The 23,616-nt window shown below is 38.0% G+C and overlaps 1 protein-coding gene across 2 annotated transcripts in view; it reads left to right on the forward strand.

The window, feature by feature from the left end:
- Positions 1 to 23,604, forward strand: part of grm2b (glutamate receptor, metabotropic 2b) — a 49,635-nt gene extending 26,031 nt beyond the window's left edge. Inside the window, exons 3-6 of one of the 2 annotated variants that reach the window (XM_024269914.2) lie at positions 9,680 to 10,517; positions 12,276 to 13,339; positions 18,644 to 18,836; positions 22,976 to 23,604. In XM_024269914.2, the coding sequence (XP_024125682.1) occupies positions 9,680 to 10,517; positions 12,276 to 13,339; positions 18,644 to 18,836; positions 22,976 to 23,049 (2,169 nt within the window). In that variant the 3' untranslated portion in view covers positions 23,050 to 23,604. Of the gene's footprint in view, positions 1 to 9,679; positions 10,518 to 12,275; positions 13,340 to 18,643; positions 19,153 to 22,975 lie in introns of those variants that run through there. The other variant, XM_036212049.1, reaches the window with a different exon arrangement.
- The last annotated feature ends 12 nt before the right edge of the window (positions 23,605 to 23,616 follow it).

The following is a 23,616-nucleotide window of genomic DNA, read 5'->3' on the forward strand; positions in this document are numbered from 1 at the left end:
CTCTGCAGTATCGAGCTAGCGAGCTCCGATGTATCTAGCTAACAAGCTCCGCTGTATTACGCTAGCGAGCTTCACTGTATTGAGATAGCAAACTCTGCTGTATTGACCTAGCGAGCTCTGCTGTAGCAAGCTAGCGAGCTCCGCAGTATCGAGCTAGCGAGCTCCGATGTATCTAGCTAACAAGCTCTGCTGTATTACGCTAGCGAGCTTCACTGTATTGAGATAGCAAACTCTGCTGTATTGACCTAGCGAGCTCTGCTGTATGTAACCCAAATGGGGACACTTATATATTCAGATTGTCATTTAGCAGTTTAGTTTAGCTAGTATCAGAAGATCTTGGTTCATCTCAGGGAGGGAGGTGAAGAGCTCAAACAACACACAGACACAAAAATAATTGTACGGTGCAGGAGTGAAAATTTATATAGTTGACCCCAAAAGACATTTACAATATATACATATACAAACAACACACAAACACACAAGACGTCTACAAATGTTCAAAGAGTTCATGAGGTCCCAGCTGATCGCTGTAACTCAGAGAATTTAGTCCCGATCTTATTGTCCAGGAAAAAAGAGATGCACTGTGTCTTTAGTAGAGGCAATGCGAGGTGTTAAGTGGGAGAGGACAGGGCCACTGCACCTCTTACCGCACAAGTTATAGAGGAGCAAGATAGCCAGCTCCGCAGTATCGAGCTAGCGAGCTCCGATGTATCTAGCTAACAAGCTCCGCTGTATTACGCTAGCGAGCTTCACTGTATTGAGATAGCAAACTCTGCTGTATTGACCTAGCGAGCTCTGCTGTAGCAAGCTAGCGAGCTCCGCTGTATTGAGCTAGCAAGCTCTGCTGTATTGAGCTAGCGAGCTCCAATGTATGTAGCTAACCATCTCCGCTGTATTACGCTAGCCAGCTTTACTTTATTGAGCCAACAAACTCCAGTGTATTGAGTTAACGAACTCCACTGTAGCAAACTAGCAAGCTTCGCTGTATTGAGCTAGCAAGCTTTGCTATATTGAGCTAGCAAGCTCTGCTATATTGAGCTAGCAGGCTCCGCTGTATTGACCTAGCGAGCTTTGCTGTGTTGAGCTAGCAAACTCTGCTGTATTGACCTAGCGAGCTAGCAGTATCGAGCTAGCGAGCTCCGATGTATCTAGCTAACAAGCTTCACTGTATTAAGCTAGTGAGCTTCACTGTATTGAGCTAGCAAACTCCAGTGTATTGAGTTAGCAAGCTACACTGTAGCAAGCTAGCAAGCTCTGCCGTATTGACCTAGCGATCTCTGCTGTAGCAAGCTAGTGAGCTCCGCTGTAGTGAGCTCCATTGTTGCTAGCTCCACTGTATTGAGCTAGCAAGTTTCGCTGTAGCAAACTAGTGAGCTCCGCCGTAGAGAGATAGTGAGCTCCGGTGTATTGAGCTAGCAAGCTCTGCTGTAGCGATTTAGCGCGCTCCACTGTCCACCAGGCGGCTGGCTAGCATAGCGGGCCAACCCACTGAGTACACAGGAGGGGCCCACATTTTCTGCCCCCGTTTAAACCATATGGGGCCCACCTGGCCTTGCTGGCTGGGTATTGCCTAGTGTTGGAGTCCTGCTGATGTGTCATTTTTTTCCACTTTCTTGGAAAATTCTCCTTCATAATTTGGTAGCTCAAGTCAAGTGCTCTACTCCTTCAGTAAAAGAGGTATTGAGATCAAGACGATGAGGTTTTTTTTATCCTGACTTCCCCAGTCAAGTCAAAAGCTCGCCGCTCTCTTTCCACACTGTGTTGGTGGATCGCTGCTTTCTAAGAATAAACAGAAAGCTTGATTCATTTCTATGAGTTGGATTCCTTTAGTCTTTTTTTTCTCTTACAGTACAAAGAAAATCAGAAGTTTCCACATAAAATCTTGATTTATATTTAATTTATTGTCATATGCAGAGCTCTCAGTTCCAATACAACCCAGCGAGATCAGAGCGACATCAGAACTGCACACAGTTCAAGGTTTACTTACTGTATAAAGCGCTCCCTGCTTGGCGTGGGTGTAGATCTACACACTATATACAATGTTTAGACACACACTGATCCTCTTTTCTATGCATCAAACTCCACGTGGTTCCTATTTGAATTAAATTTGAGCCATGTCCGTCCTTGGTACTGATAAAATTATCTCTGCATCTCCCAGAAACACAGAGATTGTTTGTACTTTAATAATCAAAACGCATTGCACATATTCAGTATATACTAATCTTCTTAAAATTGCCCAATAAAGAAGCTGTGACCGGAAATAATAGAAAACAACCTAATTGTATAGACTCTGCAGGATCTATTACAAAAGTAATCAAAGAAATAGATAGGAGTGGAAGCAAGCGAGCCGCTGAGACTGTGACCGCCGTGAGTCTGTCAGGTGACATGCTGCCACAGTAATCACATTTTCAGGAGAAAAAAATATTGGTTTGCATATATTAGTGGCTGCGCTGTGTATGTAAGTGTGAGCCCAATTATTGCAAAGAGACTCTGCTCGGACAAAGAGATTCCTGCAGGGAGGGGGCATACATAATTTCTACTCCGGAAAGCATTCTCCGTGTCCCTAATGAGGCACCTAAATAACAAAACCCAAACATTGACTTCACTTCATAGCGTGCTGCCACACTTAGAATTGTAAATTACAAATAACCTTAAATTCTAATGAAGTCATTAATTTAAGTTTCATAACTAGTTGCACTAAAATGTGCCAACGCGGCGCCGCTGCGGGCTGGGTTCTGTTATCTGGCTGAGAAAAGGAGATCCGAATGAGGATGGACAGACGCTTTCTGTCACACACTCCAGTGCGGCTCTGAAAGGTGAGCTGTCAAACTTCCTCTCCTGGAAAGCGCTGATGAAGGCAAACTGTCTGTTCCTGGAAAATAAAAACCAACTTATTAACAAGCGGCGACTCAAAGCAGCTGGTGGTACGTCAGTTCACCGCTTGAATACTGCTTATTGTGGACCCAATCTGTGAGCTGAGTTCCATAAAAACCTCTGCTTTAGGTTGTACTGACAGAGATGTAAAGCAAACCAACAGATGCAGTGTGTTCATGCATTCTTCCCTTCTCCCTTCCCCTTCATTCAGCCCTCTAAACGGAGAGTTATGATAAATAGTGTCTCATAATTCGGTCGTCACTTTCGTTCAGTGACGTTAGCAATAATTCCCAGTCTGCTAGCATTAGCATGGAGCTTCCAGAGCTTGAATACACATAACACAAGCGGTTTTATAACTATAAAAATGTCATGCTACAACAAAAAATCATTACTTTCATTTAAGTGTAAAAGAAGAAAAACGCTTCTCACGTGGTTTAGCCTCGCGACGGAGGACTTTCCGCTTGGAGGGTGAAATTAAAAAAGAAAATCCGGGACACACTTGGACTTTTAAACTGCTCCTTCAAATAGAGGGAAAGGGAGAAGAATTCGGATTGAGCCGTAGACTTTCACAGTCAGAATTAATGTGAATTATTTCTGTTTGCACAGCAGTCCGGAGCCACATGTGGCTGTTTTATTAAAGAAAAAAATTAAAAAGTTTCTAAATATTAAAAAGTAACTATAAAGTACGAAGGGAGAAAGTAGTAAAGAGGGAAAAAAAAGTCAACTAACTCAAACTTTAACTCATTTACAAACAGATGAAGGACAGTGTGAATCATAAGTTGAACATTTTGACACATTTTGTATGTCCTCTCCTGTATTACAAAAAAATAAAAATAGGTTTTTTTCAATTGTTGAAAAAAAAAGGCATTTGAAGTATGCTCAAAAAATATGGCAGGATAATTAAGTCAGATTGTTTTTTTGGTTTGTAGATTTACAATTCTGGCAGATTTGCTTTAACAAAAGTGAAATTAACAATTTTTCATTAATGACTGCTGACTTCACACTTATGCTACTACTTTTGCTGCATTGAGGTGATCATATGTGACAGGGTGTCTTTTATTTTGAAAGGCACTTCTGTCAAAAGTTTAAAAAAGGCTATTTTCTTTTAGTGTTTGTGTTTTATTCTTGTAAAATGAGCAACAGTTAATTGTCATAGCAGCAACAATAGCATAAATACAAATCAGTGTCTTATTTTTCTAAAGAGTGAAGGAAGACTTTGAGTCAGTGAGAAATCAACCCGAATGGAATAGATGTGGAGTAACAGTTCACATTTAGTAGTGTTTGTAACAGGAAACAAATAATACTTTGTCTTTAAAACCTCACCAATGGAGGTGTTTAAAATAAACTAATCGGGAGACAAAGATAAATGATTTTGAGTTGATGTCAGGCTTTTGTTTTCAATTTATTCCATCAGTTTATCAGCCCAACTATCATTAGAAAATATCTGTAGGATGTGCTCCAAAAACCACCTCAGACTGTCAAGGTAAAGAAGAGGGACCATAATAAAGAAAGGGACACCTGCATGAGTGATTTATCGCTGGGGCGTCTATTGATCTCTGTGTTGGAAAAGAGAAATAGGAAGGGAAAACATGTGACAAAGAAACAAAAAGAGGCCATAACAAGAAAAGTAAGAAGAAGTTCGATCCAGCCAACCCGACCAAGGCTAGGACAGATTGGAGCGGTTTGGTGCAATACCAGCTGTATCAGAATGGGGTTGTGAGGATATGAAGATTTATAGTCCTTTCAAAATAAAAGAAATATACAAAATAAAAATGTACGAAGAAAAATAACATAATTGCTCCAAATCAGCCTCGTGATGCAGAGGTGGACAGTCGACCTCTGATCCAAAGATCGCAGGTTTGCTTCCCACCTGTGCCGAAGTGTCCTTGGGCAAGACACTGAACCCCATGTTGCTCCTGGGACAGTAAGACAGTAAACTATTATATAGGTATACACCATATGCCATTTAATTCCCCAAATCACAAAACATTATCTTTAAAAGTTTTCCTTAAAACACATATCAAACACACACAAAAACTGTTTCTAAGTCAAACCTCAGGATAATTTGCAAAGTAGGAAGGCTCTGTAATCCTGTTAGGGACTTCTAGTCCAGTTTTTAACTGAAGCTTTAAATAAACCCTTTAACAACATTTAATCCATATGTATTTTTTGTTTGGGTTCATCTGGGATGTGGTTTGGAGTAAATATTTTATTTTATTGATGATTAAATTATCATGACAACAGTCACATTCTATGTGGTTGATTGAGAAAAAAAAAATCATGCGTTTGATAGTGTTTTGGAGGCGGGGCCAAATGTGAAGGTGGGCCAGATTCGGCCCGCGGGCCGTAGTTTGGGGCCCCCTTATTTCCTTAAAAGAGTTTGTAACATTCACGGCTGTGAGTGAATAAAGATGTTTATTTAGGTCGACCGAGTGTTAGCATTAGCCGTCCTATGGGAAATTCCATTAAATGTTAGCAATAAGCTAGCAGACTTTAGCTTTGTTAGCCAAATCGATCTATATTTTTATCAATCGGTTATTGATCTATTAAGCTTAAATTGATTCAAATCAAACAACCCAGCCTTTGTGTGGGCAGTTGATTGATATTTTCAATACTTATATAGTATTTGTTTGTTTTTAGGAGGTGATTAATGTGAAAATTATTTCATTTTTTGCCAAACGTGCCTTATTTATACAGGTATTTATTATTAAAAAAAAGGTTCGAGCGGTGAAAGTAAACAGGAAACAACTGAACTTTAGCAAAAAAACAGAAACATTTGTTTGGTTGGTTCTAGCCTCACTTTTTATACAGTCTCTGGTTGATGATTATTAGGGATGTAAAGGATAAAAGATACAGAGATATGAAAGTAACAGAAGCATTGTTAAAAAAAACAACAAACACAAATAAGATTATGTTAGTAAAAAAATAGAAAATGATTACACAACACTGAATCAGAGTGTGAACTATTTGACATTACATAATAAAAAACTTTTTATGAGTGCAGACAAAACTGATAAAGTATAAAAAAAATCATAGATTCAAGTTTCTGATGTGCTAAAACAAGCTGCTACATTTCATAAAGTTTTATTTCCGAACCAGCTGGGTATGGAAAGTGTGCTGAGTAACGGCGTGCAGACATTTCTGACTCTGTAATGAGATTCACACAATCACAGGGGGGACTGATAACTCTGTTTAAGCTCTTGTGGGCTGTGAGTGAGGTAGAGGAGAGAATGGCCTTATTGTGAGGGAAGTATCATCCAATTAGATCTATGGGGATGCCATTGTTTGGAAACCCTCCAGGCATACAGTGATGCTTGAGGGAGGAGGCAGCCTTACCAAAGCCCATGGGTGTTCACTAATCACCACTGTGTCTGATGAAAAATCCTGCAGCGTGACAAGTTTCCTCTGCCCCTCAGTCGCAGCTCCACAAGAAGATCTTTTCTGAAGTTTTATGCATGTAACACCATATTATCATTAGCCTATGAAGGTAGCATCAAAACAAAGAATGTTGGTGACCACAACAATTAGTCAAAAATAGAATTATTTATCAAGTATAGGAGGCGGATATCACGGATGTAATCACTTTGAATCATTTTTATTTCTCGCTGGGGATGTCAGGAGTCTCAGCCGCTGCTGTAATCTGGTGAAGGGATTTGTGACATTACAGCTCGTGGGGATGTGGATCCCTGATGGGCTGAGGAGCTCCGCGTTGTTGCTGACTCCACCGTCAGTTATTCAGAATGACAATCTGACAGCAGCGACACTTGAACGGTTCCAGTCCGAATACTCGACACACACAATGTCAATCCCTGTTAGGCTGTGTGGAACAAAAAGGTCAAATGTTCTGTGTAACGCAGGTCAGAATGGGTTAAAGGTGAAACAGAAAGTAGTTTATTGAAACTTTGGGATGTGGAGAGGCTAAAGAACATCTCACATCATGAAAATCCTGACTTTCTCATATAAAAGGGTGAAAGGTGGTGAATACATTGAGATAAATTAATCGTAATTAATTCCTAACGGGAAACATGAGCACACATAATGACTTAGTATATCAAATAAAATTTAAAAGACGTCATGATATGACTTATATTTGCATTTATGTCTTTGTTCTTTGGATTTTATTTAAATGTTTATTGTATATTTTATGTATGAATTACCGTTTGTTTTTATAGTTTTGTTATTTAAACCTTGAGTCCATATTAAATTCTACTCTATTCTATTTTGATTTATTATATTCTATTTTAATTTATTATATTCTATTCTGTTTAACTCTTATCTACTCCATTATATTGTAATTTATTCTATTTTTATTCATTTTATTCTATTTAAATATGTTTACTCTCTTCTCTATTCTATTCTAATTTATTCTATTTTTTTATTCTTATTGTTAATAATATTTTAATTTATTCTTCTCTAGTTTACTCTACTCTCCTCTTCTCTTCTCTATTCTAATTTATTCTATTTTTATTCATTTTATTCTATTTTAATATGTTTCATTCTCTTCTATTCTAATTTGTTTTATTCTATTATTTTTTAATGAACTCTAATTAATTCTATTTCACTTTACTCTCTTCTCTATTTTATTCTAATTTATTCAATTTATTCTTTTTTTAATTCGAATTTTTAATTCTATTTTAATTTCTACTCTACTTTACTCTACTCTACCCTTTTATTATATTCTAATTTGTTGTCTTCTATTCTATTCTATTCTAATTTATTAGATTCTATTTTACTCTACACTACTCTTGTCCCTTCTATTCTATTCTATTCTATTCTATTCTATTCTATTCTATTCTATTCTATTCTAGTCTATTTTTTCTATTTTTTATTCTACTCTATTCTAATATAATCTATTCCATTCTAATTAATTCTATTCTATTCTAATTTGTAGACTCAACTCTAATTTGTTCTACTCTACTGCACATCATTCTATTCTATTCTATTCTATTCTATTCTATTCTATTCTATATGACAACTTTTTCCAGATCCAACTGATGACACCAACTTTCATAAAGAAGATATTTACTGTTCTCTACTATGAATTTGCCTTTCCAGCTACAAAACACAAATTTTCGAAAAAAAAAAAATCTCATTTTCTAATTGAAAATTCCCTTACAATGTTTAACAATCTACAATGAAGTAATAGGGTCACCAAAATAAAAGTAATAATACAAGATTTAAAGTAGTAAATGTATTACTTTAAAACACATTAATTTATGAGAAAAAAGTCATATGTTTAGCCTATGACTTTAAAATTCATAAATATATGACTTTATTCTCATAATTTAACAATTATGACTTTTTCTCATAAATATATGAGATTGAAAGTCGTAATTAATTTTTTTTGTTTAGAAAGTGTCCCTAATACTCCGTCGTAACAATCTAATTTGGTTTGATTAATTGGTTTATTTAAAGCGTTGATTGTAGACAATAATAGGAAGAAATCTAACAGATTCATCAAACTCATTTCAGAAATAAAGAAATGCATTAGTAAAAAAAATAAAGAAAAATTAATGAAAATGTAAGAAGATGATGCCATCCACTTAACAGTGAAATTACTCATCATAAATAGAGATTTTTGCACTAATGCATACCACACTTAGGTCCACATTAGACTAATTAAATATTCAAATTATTCAATACATCTCAATTGACAATGTCAGGGTTTTTGCAGCAGAAAAATTGTTTATTCATTTATTCCATATACAGGGGTCTAGTTGTTTACAAGTGGATGCAGCAGAATGCAGCAGATCGGGGAGCTTGTGTGTATTTTTACTGTGACAAATGAGCTATTTTTAAACTGCAGTTTTTCTTCTACTCCTGCTTAAAAAAACAAAAAAAGACCCAGAATTGTAATTTTAACCTTAATTGTCTTTATAAATGTCCTCCATTCTGAGAAAAATGGCACAAAAACATGTTAAAAATACAATTTTCATTTGGGGTTTGTCTTTAACACTTTAACACCTGAGGCAACTGCCGGTGACGCTTAAACATAAAATCTTTAGCATACTGTAACTTTTCAGCCGTAATCATGATCAATTTAATTCCAGTAGAGCGGCGGTGTATGTATGTATGTATATATATATATATATATATATATATATATATATATACACACACATACATATATTTCCATATATATACATAAACATATGTACACATGTGTATATACTGTATATATATATATATATATATATATATATATGTATATATATTTATATATATATATATATATATATATATATATATATATATATATACATATACATATATCCACATATGTATGCATATACACATATATACATGTATATGTATATATGTGTATATGCATATATATATATATATATATATTTATGTATACATTCATACATATATTTATATACATATATCCTTGTATATATGCATATACACATATGTACATGTATATGTATATATGTGTATATGCATACATATGTGGATATATATATATAGATGTATTTATACATCTATATACATATACATATATCCACATATGTATGCATATACACATATATACATGTATATGTATATATACTTATACATATGTACACACACACACACACACACACACACACACATATATATATATATATATATATATATATATATATATATATATATATATATATATATATATATATATATAAGACATTTAAAGTTCAAATTCTGGCATCTATTAATTTCTATCTATATAATCAAATGTAAAAACTTAATCATAAAACAATTTTGAAAAAAATATATAAATTGAGTTTTGAGTTTTGTCTGACCGCATTTCCTTTGTGTCCAGGTGGCCAACCTCCTGCGTTTGTTCCAGATACCTCAGATCAGCTACGCCTCCACCAGTGCAAAGCTCAGCGACAAAACCCGCTACGACTACTTCGCCCGCACCGTCCCCCCTGACTTCTACCAGGCCAAAGCCATGGCTGAAATCCTGCGCTACTTCAACTGGACCTATGTGTCGACGGTCGCATCAGAGGGGGACTACGGCGAGACCGGCATCGACGCCTTCCAGCAGGAGGCTCGCACTCGCCAGATCTGCATTGCCACCTCGGCTAAAGTGAGCCGCTCCATGAACCGGCAGGGTTACGAGAATGTGATCCGCGCCCTCCAGCAGAAGTCTAACGCCAAAGTGGTCCTCCTGTTCACCCGCAGTGAGGATGCGCGCGAGCTGCTGGTGGCGGCCGCTCGAATGAACGTCAGCTTCACCTGGGTGGCCAGTGATGGATGGGGCGCACAGGAGAGTGTGGTGAGGGGCAGCGAGATGGCAGCAGATGGGGCTTTCACCCTAGAACTGGCGTCCTACCCAATCAGAGAGTTCGAGGACTACTTCACCAAACTGAACCCGTACACCAACACCAGGAACCCGTGGTTCAGGGAGTTCTGGGAGCACAAGTTTGCCTGCAGGCTGGAGGAGCACGGCTGCAGTGATCGCAGCCTGCGAGACGGAACGTTTGAGCAGGAGTCAAAGATCATGTTTGTTGTGAATGCCGTCTATGCTATGGCCCACGCTCTGCACAACATGAGGCAAGCTGTGTGCTCCAACATGTCTAAGGTGTGTGATGCCATGAAACCAGGAAATGGAAGAAGATTTTATAAAGAATTCATCCTGAAGACGAAGTTTGAAGGTATGAAAACAAATGAAAGCAAATGTACTTTTTATTTCTACGCAAGTACAATTGTAGTATAATTTTTCATGGTTGTTAATGGCAACAAAGGTGCTCAACCCTCCGGTCATCTTTTGATTCAAGGTAAAAAACTTATGTCGTTTTGTAGGACATAGTTTTTGCAGAGTGGCAAGAGTTCATCAGAAATTTGTCTCTGAAATGTGGGCAGGAAGTAAGCCTACACTGATATCCCATCATCCCTTTTTACACTCTCTCCCACTAGCTTACAGACAAACTACTGTAATTTAATTACTTTTGTCAGTAATGGAGGAGCGTAATAAATTACAGTTACTGGGCTACAGAAGCCCTTGTTACTCCGTTACTTAGTTTTTGTCAGCTCTGACATTTTCTCTTGGTTAAATTAAATGAAATGGAGATTTAAAAAAAAAAAAAGTAACCAGCACAGAGTTGGAGATCGGTCAAAGTCCAGACATACCCTGAATGCTGTAATCACAGCGCTTAAATTCAAATTCAATGGGTCTTAGATGCTGCGAGGAGACTTCTCATTTGTGTCCGTAGAGAACCGCCCCTGTTCCAACATGAGCCCCATCATTTATAGCCGATATTCTTTCCCCATTTCTTACTTTATTTTTCTCTCTAATCTGCGAGATTCAATTCAATTTTATTTATATAACCCAATATTACAAAACAAAATTGTCATGCTGGTAATTGTACAAAAGCAGAAAGTCGGTCATAAAATATAAATAATAGCTAATTGCTAACTAACTAAAGAGACTAAATTAAACTGGTTATCCCTGTCCTTAGAGGATTACTCAGAAATGGGTGTCAGGATTCTGAATGAACAGTATAATACACCTGAAAGCTCAAAAAGTTGTTTTTTTCATATGGCTCCTTTGAATTTGCTTAAAAGGAAAAAGCTGAACATTTAAAAAGTTGAATTGTAATTTTAAAAATATATATTTTATCATTATTCTTTTAACCTTTGACAGTTGTTTAAATTGTTTATGAGTAAAAGAAAAAAGTAAAGTAGTGAGTTACTTTTTAAAATAAGTAATAATTACAGTTTCAGACAGTAACTAAAGTAAGTTACACAAAAATTCACAAGAGCATGTTCAAAATATCAAAATCACAATTTTTAAATGGGTCTATAAAAAGTGGTATGTTTTTGTAAGTATCTGTTTTCATGGCAAGAAGAATTCAGATTATTGAGAAGTGTAAATGTTTAACACCTCAAAATATTCATCCTGGGGGCTGAAACCAAGACCCTTTTTCACTGGCTGGATGCCAAAGTTTCTGCTAATGTCTTCCGTTGTTGGTTATTTACGCCTGAGTGCAGAACGCCAGCAGACTGCCAAAGCGCTTTTTTTTTTAGCTGTTCTTGTCCTCAAAATTCAGTCCAGGCATTTTTGACTAATTGATATTCTACTTTGTCATTTTTTTACGTTCCATGTCTCTGTCGAAACATGCAGGTATGATTTAATCGAGTGACAACAAAATAATCCAAAAAGTTCTGAATACTACAGACGCTATGAACTTTATCACTTTTTTTTTTATTGCTGATGAGTTTTACTTTTTTGTTATTTTAAATTCAGGTAACTTGTTTTTCATTCACTTTATTCTGATTTTCTTCAAACTCCAAAGACATGAATTAACATGAAATCATTTAAAATTTGTTATCAAATTGGTGTTTTTGTCTTTAACATCATGGATGCTAGAATTTGACTTTAACCCTGCGCTGCATTTGTTTCCCCCCTCCAGCTCCGTTCCGACCCGCTGACACAGACAGCATGGTCCGCTTTGACTCCTTCGGCGATAGCATCAGCCGCTACAACATCTTTCACTACCACAAAGAGGAGGGAAAGTTCACCTACAAGAAAGTTGGCTACTGGGACCAGATCCTGACCCTGAACACCTCCCTCATACCCTGGCGGGGGCTTGTTCCTCCAACCTCGCAGTGCAGCGACCCCTGCAGGAAGAACGAGGTGAAGAGCATGCAGCCCGGAGACGTGTGCTGCTGGATCTGCATCCCCTGCCAGCCCTACCAGTATCTGCAGGACGAGTTCACGTGTGCTGACTGCAGCTTCGGTCAGTGGCCGCTGGCTAACTTGACTGGCTGCTACGAGCTGCCTGAAGAGTACATTCGTTGGGAGGACGCCTGGGCGATCGGGCCCGTCACCATCTCCTGCCTCGGCATCCTGTGCACCCTGTCGGTGGTGGGGCTGTTTCTGAAGCATAATGAAACTCCTGTGGTCAAAGCGAGCGGGCGAGAGCTCACCTACATCCTCTTGCTGGGAGTGTTGATGTGCTACAGCATAACCTTCATCTACATCGCCAAACCTTCCACCGCGGTCTGCACGCTGCGGCGCCTCGGCCTAGGCACCTCCTTCGCCGTGTGCTACTCCGCCCTGCTCACTAAGACCAATCGCATCGCTCGGATCTTCAGCGGGGTGAAGGATGGAGCTCAGCGGCCTCGCTTCATCAGCCCCGCCTCCCAAGTAGCCATATGTGGCGCTCTCATTTCCTGCCAGCTGCTGGTGGCTGTGATCTGGCTGCTGGTGGAGGTGCCGGGTGTTCGGAAGGAGGTGACCCCGGATAGGAGGAACGTGGTCACTCTCAAGTGTAACAGCAGAGACACCAGCATGCTCATGTCGCTCACCTACAACTGCATCCTCATCATCCTGTGCACCGTTTACGCTTTCAAGACCAGAAAGTGCCCCGAAAACTTCAACGAGGCCAAGTTCATCGGGTTCACCATGTACACCACCTGCATCATCTGGCTCGCCTTCCAGCCCATCTTCTACGTGACTGCCAGTGATTACAGGGTAACAATGCACCCCAGGACACATCTATAGCACACGTTAAAGTCCCCTCCGATGAAAATCAGGTTTTTGGAGTTTTTAACATGTATATGTGGCATTTTTCTTATGAACGAGAACAAATGTAATAAGAAATTTCCATCTACAGCTCTGCTGCACATGCACTAAACCCTCATCTGTTCCTAGTGTCTAGTTCAGGTTCTGGAGAAGAGAAGATGGTATCTTCACATTGACTGCAGTCAAATGAGCCGCCGTTCACATTTCTGTGGTCAAATCAGCATCACTGGATTTTTGGTGTGAGTTTCATCCAATACTTACGGTAGCAGGACTGAGAACGCTGGAAAATCTCCACCAGACTCCACAAAGCTTCTTGATGTGACCACGGAAATGTGAACGGCGGCTCATTTGACCGCAGTTGGAAAGGATTGTAAATCAATGAAAGAGCATTTTGATGTTAGCTTTCATTATTTTATCAAGAACTCTGAGAAACCAATGATTGAATGTATTGATCACAGCCACGTCAATAAACATTGGAGAATTAGCTAAAAGAGGCTTTGGTGAACTGGAGGGACAAAGAATCAGGATTTTGGAGGAAGTTCTGTCCATGATAGGGTTGGCCACCAATTGGGTTTTATTCAGTTCCGGTGCCAAAGTGGTTCTTTGGTTTCTGTTTCTAATTGGTGCCTATTTCGGTGATTAAAAATAATGCCTTCATTCTACTAAATCAACCCCTTCCCAAGTCATCACATATTAACACATGATTATGATGTCAAAAATTGACGTTTTAGGTGTAGATTTTTATATTTTTTTGACATGCTGGCCGTTACCATTAAATCAGAGCTTCCGCAAACCCAAGGCCCGCCCCTCTTTTGCCCCGCATTCACTGCTCGCCGCCTGTCAAACGTGATCCTGAGCTAGACACCGCGGCTGAGGTGTTATCGGTGCTTTGATCTCACTCAGGGTGTGTCTGGATGACAGCCGCTTCCATGGTGTTTCTGTGATTGAGTTTGAAGGCCGTCCCACATTAACCCGAGAGGAAGAAAAAATACGGGACCTGTTTATTATTTTCTTGAAGAAAATAAGTAGCTGCTTCTTTTGGTTTCAGTAGAACCGCATTAACTATAACGGTTCCTGCTTGGAACTGAATTTCCGTGTCCAGCCCTAGTCTACGAAGCTTTTCACTTCCTCGTCCGAGCTGACATCCGGCTCAAAACCATACGGCTGGACATTACCGATATTGATTGACATTATTATAGACCAGTGGTGAAAATTTACGCTCTGATAATCAGACATGGTGAGATCAGGGGCGGGGCAAGTCAGCTCAGCTCTAAAAGCCACGCCCCCTCAAAGGAGATTTTGGAATCTGAGGCTTCAGATGAAAAATGGCTTTTTAAGACATTTAGGTTGTAGGATTATGGTTAAAAACTCCATAATCATAATTAAAACTCTACTTAGAACGTTTTTTTTAATAAAAAAAAAAAAAAATTCCATCAGCGGACTATAATTATTGGTTTAAACTTAAAACCAGAGTCTATAAATGAATGCTCCTCGTGCTTTTACCCTCCCGTACAAGAAGGTGTCACTTGCACATTCTGTTTGATCTCCACCATCCAAACTCATGAAAGCTTTTGTTGCTGCGTGGGCTGGGAGATCTTTCAAGACAACAACAGACTCTGGATCCGGATCAGACGTCAACGCTCTGACAGAAATAATTCATTACAACCTAATTGATTCTTCAAATGGCTGCGTTCTGCACACGTTTAATCTCGCATTTCAGGTGCAAATAGATGAATCCCATTCAGACGGAGGCACAGCTGACCCTCACACCCACTTCGCTGGGAGAAGTCATCGTGAGCGCTTTGTGCTTTGTGCTGCCTCCTCTCTATAGTCATGGGAAATATGGCACATCTGCCACCAAAGGCTAATTTTAGCTTCACAAAAATGCCGATGAGGAAACGGAGAGGTGAATGCATCCTGCATGTGGCTTACATTGAGATTAACGCACACAAAAATGTGTTTTTCTGCAGAACATTGCCAGCATGGTCAGTTAAAGTAATGATGCAGAACTTCAGGGATACAGTAAAACTGACGACCTGAAACGGCGAGTGCCATCGCCTGAGGTGGACTTCCACGCCGTTTTGGTCAGCGAGTGCATGGAGGTCTTTGGTGTGCAAACAGATGTTTGGGGGAAGGAGGGGGGTCACGGTACGGCCGTGCACCTCCGGCTTTTCATTTCTGTTGTGATCTCACTTCACTCAGATCGTGGAGCAAAAAAACACACCTTCACTGGTGCTCGGCGGGGTTGGAGTGGCCACAGAAAAAAAAAGAGCTCCCGAGTTGAGAGCAGACGCACTAATTAAACGAGCGAGAGCTCTGGCATTGAAAAACACCCTCGTCCTTTCGGTCTTTGTGACAGAAATAATAATGGCGGTGGGTTCGGTTGAGGCGTTTCAAACTGGATATTGTGATGATGGAGTAACCTTGTTGTTCACTGAATCATGATGGGCTAAAGGTGGAACAAAGAGATACAGATGTTTTCTGTGGAAAGTATGAAAATACGTTTCTTTTAATACAAAATAATTTTAGAAACATATCGTCTTAATCTGCAAAAGCTGGTTCCTATAATATGCTTTGAAATATTTATCTTTTCTTGAAATGATTTTGTTCTCATCTTATCTGCTCCTCGTCACCAAAGGGATTTGGCAGAGAGTTGCCTGGACTGCAACCAACAAATCAGCAATTTGGTGAAATCCAAATTCTCCTGAGGCCTTAATAAATCAGTAATTTGAGTAACATCCTTAATGGAAGACAAATGAGATCCCACAAATAAAATATACAAGCAGATAAAGTCCACTCCAATCATCTTTTGATCTACTGTAAAAGAATTCCCAGTGTTTTATAAATTATGATTTTAAAAGACTATTGTTTTTTAGGACGTAGTTTCTGCAGAGCGGCTTTAGTTCATTAGAAATTCACCTCTTAGTTGTGAGTGGGACTGTTTATACCTGCAGCCTTTAACACTAAAAGAGCCATTTGCTGTAGTTTCTCACAGTCCAGAACCCAACGAGAGCCACAAAGTTTCACTTTATTGTTTAAAAAAAATGCTCAATATTTATGCTTTTTTTTGTCAATTAAGCATTTATATATACATTTAGTGTTTAAATATTACAATTATTTAATTACAACAGAGTCTGTATGTTTATATAACAGTTGTAACCTTTTTTACTTCTGACAGCAGCACACGCTAGTTCCTTCAAAATAAAACCCACTCTGTGTCAAAAGCTCCTCCTGCTGCAGCAGCTTTACTAAAAATTAAACAGTCATAATATTTTTATTATTAGAATTTTGGTTCGATAAATACACATTTAAGTAGAATCTATTTAAAAAACATGTGGAAAAACTTGAGCTTATATTGAAAACACACAACACTGATGTTCATTTTAATCCACATTTGTTCAAAACTTTAACCACTTTAGTGTAATTTACTAAAATAAAAATACTTTGAGACTTTAATTTGACCAACTATAATTTAAAAATACTATTTCAAAGAACATTTCTACAAAATATCTGATAGTAAATGAAACATTTTTTCCTTACATGTTTGACATGTTAAAAATCTAAACAGAAATGACAAAACTTAACTAACTAGTCTCATATTTATTCAATTGTTAGCATTTTTCATCACGCTAAAGAGCCACAAATGAGGGGTAAAAGAGCTGTGAGTGGCTCCAGAGCCTCAGGTTGCAGACCTCTGGTTTATACCAATGAGTTATATTGCTACAGATGCTACGCTAGCCTGTTAGCATTGTCCAAGATGCGTTAAGAGCGACACCATATTGGACATGTCAGCAAACTATAAGATACAGCTTAGCAGAGACAGTAAAATGACCTTGAAGGTGCCAAACTATGATTTTTCTTGAGCCTTTCAGAGTAAACTCCATATATATATATATATATATATATATGATCATATATTACCTTTGAAACCCTAAAAAACAAGTTATGTATGAATTATTAGTTATTTTTATGCATTTTTTTTTCCAACCAGGAAGTAAAACGACCCGATTCCTGAGGCTCCGCCTGCCACTGCGTGTTTCATGGCGTCATCCTAGAGCTGGCTTTGGCAGCATGTCTGATTTTCTCCCATAAAAACAAACACATGTTGGAATTTATTAAAGACAGGACACACTTGGAAGATATATGGTATTCTGCATCTAAAATGAAACTTTTTTTTTTGCTGATCACCGCTAGATCCATGGAGAAATTGAGTGTTGGTGTTAGACGTGGGGTGGTATTGTCAGAGCAGACTTTTAGAGGATTACTCAGAAATGTGTGAACAGATAAAAAGAAGTGCAATTTTAAGTTCAATTTTCTTTATATTTGTTCTCCATCGTGAGAAAAATGCCCAAAAAAACATGTTAAAAACACCAAAAATAGCATTTTTGTCAGAGTTTGTCTTTAATGAACATTTAATAAGTATAGAAATCTTACAGTAAAAGGATCTTAACCCTTGGGGTCCAATTTAGCTGCCATTTTTAGTAATTTTATTTATTTATTTGTTCATATTTTATTTTTGGGCCATTGTTAATTGCTGCTTCCATAAATTAACAAACAAAAATAATGGCCAAATTGACTTTAAAAGCCCAGAAGATACCTGCTCTTGAGTTCTCCAGAGTTAAATTATCTTCTTATAAACCCTTAATATCTAATATACCATAGAAGGAAGACCCTTTTAGCTGCTCGCATATTATTCTAGTGTTCCGCTGTCCTTTTGTTCATCAGTGCATTTGGGGGGAAACTCTCCCTCACGCTGCGCTTGTGCATATAAACTTTCCCCGACCGCGGGGAAACCCGTGGGCCGGGCTCAGACGATGCTCTGGGGGGCGACCCCAGCAGTCCGCTCACATTAGCTGCAGTTAGCCTAACAAGCAGCTGACTTTCAGGGACAGCCAGCTGTGCTTGTCGTGTGTTCTTCTTCTCGTCCTCATATTCATGCACATAAGAATTTCAGCATTTGAATAGTCGACATGCATAATTGAAAACTTAACACACATCCATAATTGAAAATGGAAATGTGGCAACAATTGAGGAATAATAACTATATGACTCACAAAAGCATAAAAGACATTCATTTGATTTTAATGTTGAAGCAGAATAAGAAACACTTTTTAAATGTATTGAGGATACATTTAAAAGATTTATTTTTAATAGTCATATTTAAAAATGACTTTATATTTTAGTTTTGTATGTGTTTGAAAAGTAGTTGAATGAATAAATGAAGGATTTCTAATCAGACTCGTGTTTTTGCAGGTGCAGACCACCACGATGTGCATCTCTGTAAGTCTGAGCGGTTCTGTAGTTCTCGGCTGCCTCTTCGCCCCCAAAATCCACATCATCCTGTTCCAGCCTCAGAAGAACGTGGCCACGCTCCGAGTCACAGCCAACCGCTTCAGTGCCACAGTGTCCACGTCTGCATCCGCTCCCAGCTCAAGCTACTCGAAAGGTGCCAACACAAACCACAATGCATCGTGGAAGGAAAAACGAGCAGCATTTCACAGGAAACAGGAAGCAAGGATTTAATAGTCATTCAATTAGACGTTTTTTTTTTTTTTCATTCAATTCAATGCAGTTTTCAAGCAAGATTTAGATTTTATGCCATCAATGAGAATAGAGGGAATTTAGTTTGTAAAAAGGTGCTTAGTGAAAAGTTTTTGCTTATTGTGATTTAAGATTCAGGTTATATTTATATATATATATGTGTGTATAAATAAATTCAATATATATAAATAAGAGGGAATTCAGGTCCTGAAAAAGTTCGAATAGTTCATGTTTATTGTAATTTAATATTCAGGTGGTTATATTTATATTTGTATATACATAAATTATATATATAAATAAGAGGAAATTCCGGAAATTCAGTTTCTGAAAAAGTTAAAATAGTTCATGTTTATTGTGATTTAAGATTCAGGTAGTTAAAAAATGGCAGTCAAAATCCAGTAGAGATTGTTTTAAACATTAACTCTTTAAGACATTTAATTTGCTTGACACTTGATATATATATATATATATATGTGTGTGTGTTTGTGTGCGTGTATATATATACATACACACACATATATATATATATATATACTGTATATATATAATATATATGTGTATATATATATTATATATATATATATATATTTTATATATATTTATATATAATATGTACATATATATGTACATATATACAGTATATATATATATATTTTTTTTTTTTTTCATATATGTCTTTATATATTCTGAAGAAGAAAAGCGTCCCACGCAACTTTTCTTCTTCAGAATTTGCGTGAATTGCATTGATTGCGTTATCAACTAAAAACACAAGTACGGTATATCAAATACCATAAACACTGGACCTCCAGTGTTAAACGGTCAAAGCCTCACGCCGGGTTCACACCGGATGCGGTAGTGCGGCGGAGTGGTGTGCGCGTGGAGTCTACGCGGTATCCACTTCATCCTTCAGTTCACATCAGACATGCATTTTTTCGCGACAGGCGCCTCTGTTTCTCTGTTCTTATTTACAGTTTTTACAATTAAGTTGACATTTTCCATCTAGACTCGTCACTAACCGCTCTCTGCCTCTTTCTCGTAGTCGTTGATTGTTTTTTTAGACACCTAAAACCCCGTCCTTCCCCCGCGCACAGTCGGCCCACTACGTTGATCTGTGTGTTTCTCAGTTTTTAATCCTTTAGAATCTGTTGGAATTACGTTGATCCTGTTCACACTTAGAAAATTACAGTAAATCAAAGAACATAAACACTGTTAAAGGGTTAAAGATTTTATAACAAGCCAGAGGGAAAAAAAAAGAATACACAATTACTTTGGAAATAGATGATCTCCTCAACCACTAAAAATGTCATCATAAAAGACCAAACGGTGAATAATAATGAATCATTGTCTTCGGCTGCTCCTTTAGGGGTCCACACAGCGAATCATCCGCCTCCATCTCATCCTCTCCTCTGCATCCTCCTCCTCCGTCCACTGTCCTCCTCCTCTCCATCCATGCACCTCCTCTTTGGTCTTTCCAACCTCAGCATCTTTTCACCAACATCATCAGTGATCCTTTCTATCTTCATCACTCCCAAAGAGAACGTCAGCATCTTCATCTCTGCTACCTCTCGTTTCTGAACCAACACAGTCTCCTTTCATTCTTGATGACACTCTTTAGTCACACATCACACCTGTATCCTTCCTCCACCTCTTCACCTTTTTTCCACACTTGTTCTGGACTGTTCACTCCAAGTCCTTCAAATCCTTCACTTCTGCTCGCTGTAACCTCACCATTCCACTTGAGTTCCTCTCATTCACACACAAACGTTCTCCTCCTTTCTATAACTACCTGTATTGGATCCCTTACATTTCTTTTGAAATATTAAAGCTTCTCCTGTGTGTTGTCACTCTGTTGTCATAAGTAGTGCTGGGTATATGACCATACATATCGTGCAGGCGATATAAAAGTGTCCATCATGCCATTTCTCTTCTATCTTTTTTATTTGTTTGTTTTTATTGCTTAACTTTTGTGCTAAAGTGTATTTTCCTACTAAGAAACTGTTATGCCCTTAAAATGTTTCTTATTTGTGTGAATGTAGTTACAAGTTACTTGTAAAAACAAAGTCAGAGAAAAGTAAATATTTTTCTCAATTTTTTTTCAGAGAATAACTGAAAATATACTTGTTTTTGGTATATCGTGATATATATCGATATTTTCATATAAAATTTATATCGTGATGTAGAATTTTTTTTCCATATCGCCCAGGACTATTCATTAGCGTGATCTCTCAATGTAAAGTAGCACGTAAAGACGGAATGGTTTAATTAGAAGATTTGTGGCAACTATTTTAATATTCACAAATTACATTTCCTTTTGTCATCGCAGCACATCTAATTAAATATATTTTGTAAAATGGTGTTTGAGCAGTTTATTTACAAGATTGAAAGAGCTTTTACTGCCAGCCAATTCAGTTGAGTCTTTTAAAAAACAGTTGAAGACGCTCCTTTTTAAAAGAGCTTTTAATTAATTTCACTCTAATCTTTTACTCTGCTTTATTTACTTATTTGTTTTAGTATTGTATTGTTGTTGCTTTACTCTGGAATGCACTTTGTGACACTGTGAAAAGTGCTATACAAATGAAGGTTACTTACTTACTTTTACTTTCTCATAAAAAAACCCACAAATAATCACTTAATATAGAGCGAAATTGGGGCCAATATTATTTGAAACCCAAATAAAACTTAAAAAAAATAGCGGTGTTGGGTGAAAAAAAAAGTCTGAAACTTTTTGGTATTCTAAAATAAACGATTATTTCCAGCTTCAAATCCCAGCCAGTAAAGGCCAAGTGGGCTCCATATAGTAGTGAGCTAGCGGAGTCCACTGTAGCAAGCTAGCATGTTCCGCTGTAGCGAGCTCCGTTGTAGCGAGCTCTGCTCTATCAAGCTAGTGTGCTTTGCTAAAGCGAGCCAGTGAGCTCCAGTTTATTGATCTAGCGAGCTCTGTTGTCCTCTGGGGGGCTGGCTAGCGTAGAAACCGGACCCACTGAGTCCCCACCTAAGCCAATGTGGACAAACTCATTCGGCCCACATTTTCTGCCCACTTTAAAACCATAGGGGGCCCACCTGGCCTTGCTGGCTGGGATGTTCCATTTTTTTAGGTTTCAAAACTCAAACTCAAAACTTTTTTGTTTATAATCTCTTTTTCCCTCTTTCAACTCTTTTATTTTTTCATTTTAGAATCTGAAAATTTTAGCTTCAAAAGTTTTGGCCCAATTGTGGCGCATTAGGGCAGGGCTAACACGAAGGACCAATCAAAATCGATGAGGGTGGTAACTTCAGTCCCAGTACTTTTACTGTCTCTGAAACTGCCTCTAATTACGGTCAGAAAATGGCTGTATTGTCAGTACTATCATAGTCTGAAATTGTCCCAAGGCAGGTGTAAGAAGCAGAGTTTCATCACGGAGAAACCGTGTCCAAAACGCTGTTCAAACGCCATCTTATTATGTCACATACAGACATCAAAAACATCCTTATGCTTGAATAAAATGGCTAAAACACTTTAGGAGCTCCAGTTGTCTCTCATGCTCTACTGGCTATGATGCTTGAACTTTAACTTTCTCTCATGCAGGAAGTTTGAGCCCCATGATTGGCTATTATTTCCTTTTGCTGACTTTTAACATTATTTTTATTGTACTTAATGTTTTTCTTTTTTTTTTACAAGTATATATTACATTAATAAACTATTTTAAATGTCCAAACAGACTATAAAGAATCTCCTTTTTCAATTTAGCTAGTTTCAAAGCATCAAATTTGTTTTTAAAACTTTCCAAATCTCGTGATGGATTGGTTATCTCACTGCTTCAGCTGGACTCTTCAGACAGATGAATACGTTCGCAGCAGTGAATCATTTTGTTTTCTATCCAACATTTAAGAATTAAAAACAAATCATCAGAAGTGGTTTTTAAAGTCACTCCTTCAGTTCCACAGTACGTCAGTCCCACACGTCCTTTTCCTGTTTGGCAAGCTTTTATCTGTGGTTCACACTCTCATGGCTCATCAGTAAATAAAACTCATTTGGCTAACGCCGCTGCTCTCTTCTCCCCATAGGATCTGCCTCCAACTATGTACCAGCTGTCTGTAACGGGCGCGAAGTGGTCGACTCCACGACGTCGTCTTTGTAAAATATCGGAGTTCCTGGTCCGAGCACAGGCGCATTCTTTCATCGGCGAGGCTGCAGAGATGACTGCCGGGTCGGACCGCACCGCCGCCGCAGCAGCAGCAGCAGCACATTGGACTGTGGAAGTTAACTTTGTTTCCATGTCAAACAGTAACTGTAAAGCCTTTTTGTATAGATTTTAAACGCTGTGATCTCCTTGGTTTACAGATAGATGTGATTCCATGCACTGTGCCTTGTCCTCCAAGAGTCTCGTTAAATGAGTGGTTGTGAAGCAATAGTGTAATTTACAAAAAAAAAAAAAAGTTTTCTTGTCTTAACAGTGGTGTGAATATATCCAATGTTTTAGACATTAAAGTTGTGATAAATGTAGCCCTTAATAATTGAAACATCTGACTAACCTCAGTGAACGGTGACGCTAGAACCTATAAAAGAATTCTGTTTGTGTCGACTGGTATTTCATTGTGTGCTTTCTTGGACTTTGTGTAAATACGTTTTTTTGTATTAAAAAAACAAATTCCATTCAGACTAATTTGGAAATTCTTTACTCCAAAGAGCTGTTTTGATGTAAAAA

The sequence above is a fragment of the Oryzias melastigma genome, linkage group LG5 (assembly GCF_002922805.2).
Source record: "Oryzias melastigma strain HK-1 linkage group LG5, ASM292280v2, whole genome shotgun sequence".
Lineage (NCBI taxonomy): Eukaryota > Metazoa > Chordata > Actinopteri > Beloniformes > Adrianichthyidae > Oryzias > Oryzias melastigma.